The sequence below is a fragment of the Macrobrachium nipponense genome, chromosome 44 (genome assembly GCF_015104395.2).
Source record: "Macrobrachium nipponense isolate FS-2020 chromosome 44, ASM1510439v2, whole genome shotgun sequence".
In the NCBI taxonomy this organism is placed as follows: domain Eukaryota; kingdom Metazoa; phylum Arthropoda; class Malacostraca; order Decapoda; family Palaemonidae; genus Macrobrachium; species Macrobrachium nipponense.
Window position 1 is genome coordinate 44,069,297 of NC_087221.1, and position 5,000 is coordinate 44,074,296.

At 42.0% G+C, this 5,000-nt stretch overlaps 1 protein-coding gene across 1 annotated transcript in view; it reads left to right on the forward strand.

Annotated features, from left to right (window-relative positions):
- Positions 1-1,085: 1,085 nt before the first annotated feature.
- Positions 1,086-5,000, forward strand: part of LOC135204259 (ATP-dependent RNA helicase A-like) — a 4,086-nt gene continuing 171 nt past the window's right edge. The window contains exons 1-2 of the mRNA XM_064234385.1: positions 1,086-1,204; positions 4,155-5,000. The exon at positions 4,155-5,000 is cut by the window's right edge and continues 171 nt beyond it. Of these exons, the coding sequence (XP_064090455.1) occupies positions 1,193-1,204; positions 4,155-4,913 (771 nt within the window). The 5' untranslated portion in view covers positions 1,086-1,192 and the 3' untranslated portion in view covers positions 4,914-5,000. The remainder of the gene's footprint in view (positions 1,205-4,154) is intronic.

The following is a 5,000-nucleotide window of genomic DNA, read 5'->3' on the forward strand; positions in this document are numbered from 1 at the left end:
TACCTAGTAAGCAAATGCTTCACGTATTATTATTATTATTATTATTATTATTATTATTATTATTATTATTATTATTATTATTATTATTATTATTTCCCCATTCCCCTTGGACCCAAGTCTACGAACTGGTCTGTTAAGCCTACATAGAATGGCATGCCCTTTAGCACAAAAATTAATTAACAAATAAAGAAGCAATTAAATAAGCAACAATTAAGAATACATAAAAATAAGCATGACACTTTAATAAGAAGCATTTCGCATTACGGCCTATGGTAAAGGTGAAATTAAAATTACGGCTTGTATGAAAAAGTACAATTAAAACTCTATTCAAAGAAACATCTTGGTGTTGATTAAAGAGACAATATAGCCTATGTCAAAAGTAGCATTAAAGCCTCTACTAACAAAAGTAGCATTGCTGTGTCTACAAGGTCACAATTCAACAACAGTTTTCACTCTCCTTTGTTGGCACTCTGGTATGTCTACCATAAAAGCAGTTCTGACATTTCCATACAGTTCTCGAGTTACACTGACAAATGATATTCCCACTGGAAAACGGCACTAAACGCAAGTCTTTTTCAGGCAATACACCAAAACTCCCCAGTTCTGGGTGACGCAAAGAAACGTTGATTGTAGCAAACGCGTCAGCCAAACGTTTTCGCTTGACGTAAGGAGTCGGGAGAGACTCGACTTTGATTTCCAGAAGTCCTCCGAGAGAAGAAGATTTGGCGGGGGATGGCCAACGAAGTTCTCCTCCTGTCTTCGACGCTCCCATACTTCTTCCTAGATGGGGAATCGCCGAAAAGTTGACACCAACACCACCACGCAAGCCGCTGCAGAAAGCGACCCACCTCGGAGGCCCTTCTCAGCTGGCCCACCCGGACGGGAGGTGGGTCTCTGGAAAGGTATCGAAGGCGTTTAAGGTTCGACCGGGGAGGGGGCGTGGCTTCCAGAAGTTGCTCTCTAGACCAGACCGGCTGCGGCGTGCCGCCAAAAGTGACCCTCTCTACCTACGCCTCCCTTCCTCTCCCTCTCTCCTCCCTCCCTCTCTCTCACTCTCTCTCTTTCTCTCTCTCTCTCACTAACTGGTCGTTCCAGATCCAGCGTGGAGCAAAAACGCGAGCAAAGTGAGAGCTGCTGCGAGGAGTATATAAGCCGAGCTCCCCACTCAGTCGACATCACATCACATTCCACCATGAAGTTCCTGGTGAGTTCTAGCAAGACTTCCTCTAGTCCTTCAGAGTGTGAACCTGCTCTGAGAAGACCGAGAGACAGAAACAGTTTTCCTTAGTCGCAGTGATTTTAGCAACATTACATCGTCCAGCAGCCCTTCCATAGCACGACAGGAGAAACTGACGCCATCAATATACCCAGTTGTGACATCAAACGGTTTCCTCCTCACTGACTCGATTTCTTGACATCAGCATATCAACATCATCTCAACATCAACTCGGCTGTAGCGACAGTCAATGGATTTGTTGTTGTTTTTGTGACGTCTACGCTTGCATTTGCTGTAGTAGCTACAGAATCTACATTGGTGACGTTGTTCCATTTTTGTTTATGACATTAGACATTGCAAGGACAGCAGTGAATTTAGAAAGTAGTAGAAAACTTGGCCTTTTGACACAAAGCAACATAGTGAACTTAGAAACTAGGCCTGTTGACACAACTTGGCCTATTGATAGAGTAATGGTACACTGAGCATGCAAACTAACTAACGACTTTAACCGTTAACACCACAATGACAAAGTGAGCATAGAAAATAACTAAGGAATATCCCTTTTGACCTAGCAAGGTCACAGTAAACGTAGAAACTAACTCACAGTTCTGCTTCATTCAATCTTCAAGAACCAATGCGAATATTTTTCTCTCATTAACACAGCAAAAGTTACAGTGGACTTGGATACTGGATAAGAACCCTACCGTTTTTTTTTTTTTTTTTTTTGACCTATATGACTTTTCTGAACACAAAATCTAGAATATAACCAAATTCACGGTGATTAAAGAAGTCCTTAACGAATAAGCCGTCATTTACTACCATAATCTCAAAAACGACCACAGTGAATAACAGAATCTAAAAGCTGACTCTTTTTCCAAATCATTACCAACTAATAGACTCCTTTTAACAAACGTACAAACCGAACACAAACCACAAACCGCCAAGCAGAGAGACTAGGAAAGATTCACCAGCTTTCTTGACACAGTATTGCCAATTTCTAATCGTAACCTGCATAGGACATAAACAATAAGAAACCTGTTGCACCAATGCTGGCAACTGTTTATATCGGTCACTTTCTCTTCCTCTGGGGAAATCCTTACAGGAGGATACTTGTTATGAAAGTTGTGCTTATGTAGTTCTTTGATCATTCGAGAGATTAAATAAGTCAGGTTTCGATTCAACGTCTAACATTAAGTGTTCCGAATTATATTCTACTAATTTTCTGGCTGAATAACTGAATTGATTTGAAAGGACAAACGGATTATTAGTTTTGCTAAATGTTTGTTGAATATTTTGTTTGCATATTTCAATCTTTTCTTACTTGCATTAGACTGAGTTGTCACCCATTGATTTATCTATTTTTTAAATATTTATTTAACTATTTATGTATCTATTCTGTATCTATTCATTCATTTACTTATTTTTATTTATTTACGTACTCAATTTTGTTGCTCATTATCTCCGGTAATGCGATACAGATTCTGCCATTTATACTTAAGAGAAAACGTATACAAACTTCACGTAGAGGTACATATAAAGTCTTTGGTAAATATCAGAAGATAAAACAGTAAAGTTATAGAGGAAGGAATAACTGAAAAGTTATCATTGTAAAGTTATGAATCTTTCGTAGTTCTAAGTCTAAGGTGTAACCAACAACTTATCATGGTAAAGTTCTGAATCTCTCGCAGGTCTAAAGGGTAAATAAACGTAGTTTTTGGTATTTATCACAAGATTAATAAAACCCAAGAAAATATTAAGAACACTGTAAGATTCAGCACGGGGAAATTTTATAATCTTTTATTAATGGGTAACATAAGTAAAGTTTGAGACTCCGCTGAATTTAGAAAGCAAAATCTTTTACTTCACCAATTCGTGACTGAATTCCAGAACACGAACTTTCATTCAGTACTTTTAAACTCTTATCTTTAGAAACTCGAGAAAAAAGAATAACGATAATAAGATTTCTCTTAGTGAAAGCAAAAAGAAAAAAAATAACAAAGTAAAAAACTGATTATCTGAATTGGAAATTTCACGTTTTATTCACCGGAACAAAAAAAAAAAAAAAAAAAAAAAAACATTCTGGAAAAAAACACAAGCGATAGATAACCGATAGACTTACTTATTTTTTTGCTTTTGGAATTGTGGTCATCCGAGTGAAACTTATCAATATATTTTCTACTCGATCTTGGAGATACAATGACGCTAAGACAATCACCTCCGGTTCATTATAATCTTTCTCACGTCACTTTCTATTGCACAGTCTTTGCGAAGTAAGTAATCGTTGCAAACTTCCTTGAGGAAATCCGTTTTCTAATTCAAATTCTCATCCGTTTTCTAATTCAGAGGTCCCCATAAAAGACGGGCAATACCAGCTTAAAAACACTCTGTTCGAAAGATAGTTTTCCATAGGTATTTTTGGGGGACATCCTTTACCATTGTTTCATGAGATTCAAAGGACAAATCTTTTAGCATGTCATTTACGATAACTCGTCAATTCCGGTTCCTTATAACAGTAGAAGGTTCTTAAATGCTATTTAGGTGTCATCAAGGCATTCTTTGAAGAAGTCAGAGCTTTCAATTTTACTTACTATTTATTTATTTATTTTATTTACTATTTATATATTTCACTGGTGTTATTTATCTCTTCGTATCTAATTTCCTCATTTCTGTCCGGTTCCTAATTTCATAACAAATCCGTCTGAATTACCTGGAATAATTTGGATTACGAAATCCACACTTACCCGTAAATCCCTTCTTGATGCTCATCCCCGTCCTAGCTTGATGTCGATAACCTCACGGACATCCATCTAATCGGTTAATCCGATAGAATCGTTCACTCAATCTTGTTCAGCAAAATCTCGTAGTATTCAAAAAACCATCCCAAAAAAGAAGCTCCCATTACTTCGTGTTTCATCTTTCTCATTCTTCACTCCCGCAGGTGCTTGCATCGACTCTCTTCGCAGTCTCCTCTGCTGCCCCTCAGGGCTACAGCCTTCCAACGCCCGTTGGGCCCGCCTTCCCTGTCGGAGGCTGCGCGGAAGGCGAGATCCTCAACGTCGACGGCACGTGCGCCCTCCCACAAGTCACCCGCAACGTCTTCGTCTACACCGCGCCCGCCCAACCCATCCACTACGGACCCCCACCCCCAATCCCCCCACCAAAGCAGGACTTCAACATCATCTTCATCCGCACACCCGAAGTGCCCATCGGCCCCGAACCCATCATCCTCGGACCACCTGAGCAGAACAACATCGTCTACGTCCTGAGCAAGCGCCCCGACGTCCAGGGCCAGAAGGTCATCGAAGTGCCAGCACCTCCTCCCAAGAGCCCACAGGTCTACTTCGTCAACTACGGAGACGGTGAGAACCCAACCCTTCCAGGAGGCATCGATCTCCAGACCGCCCTCGGTTCCGCTGCCGCCGCTGGAGGCGCCGTCATCGACGGCGGTGCCGCTCTTGGAGCCGGCGGCTTCGGAGACGCTGGCCTCGGCCTCGGAGGAGCCGGTCTTGGAGGAGGTTTCGGAGGAGCCGGTCTTGGAGGAGGTTTCGGAGGAGCTGGTCTAGGAGGAGGTTTCGGCGGAGGATTTGACGGGTTCGACAGCCACGAGGATGGCGGCATCATCGTCGGAGGTGGAGGCATCGGCGGTGGAGCCATCGTGACCCCCGCCACCCCATCAGGCCTTTACTCTGCACCCTAAGCAAGGGACCTAGGCCTATGACCCGGCCTTCGCACGCCGGGGACACCCAGCTGTGACCCCTGGTGTTGTCAGAAGGTTCGCGGGCTC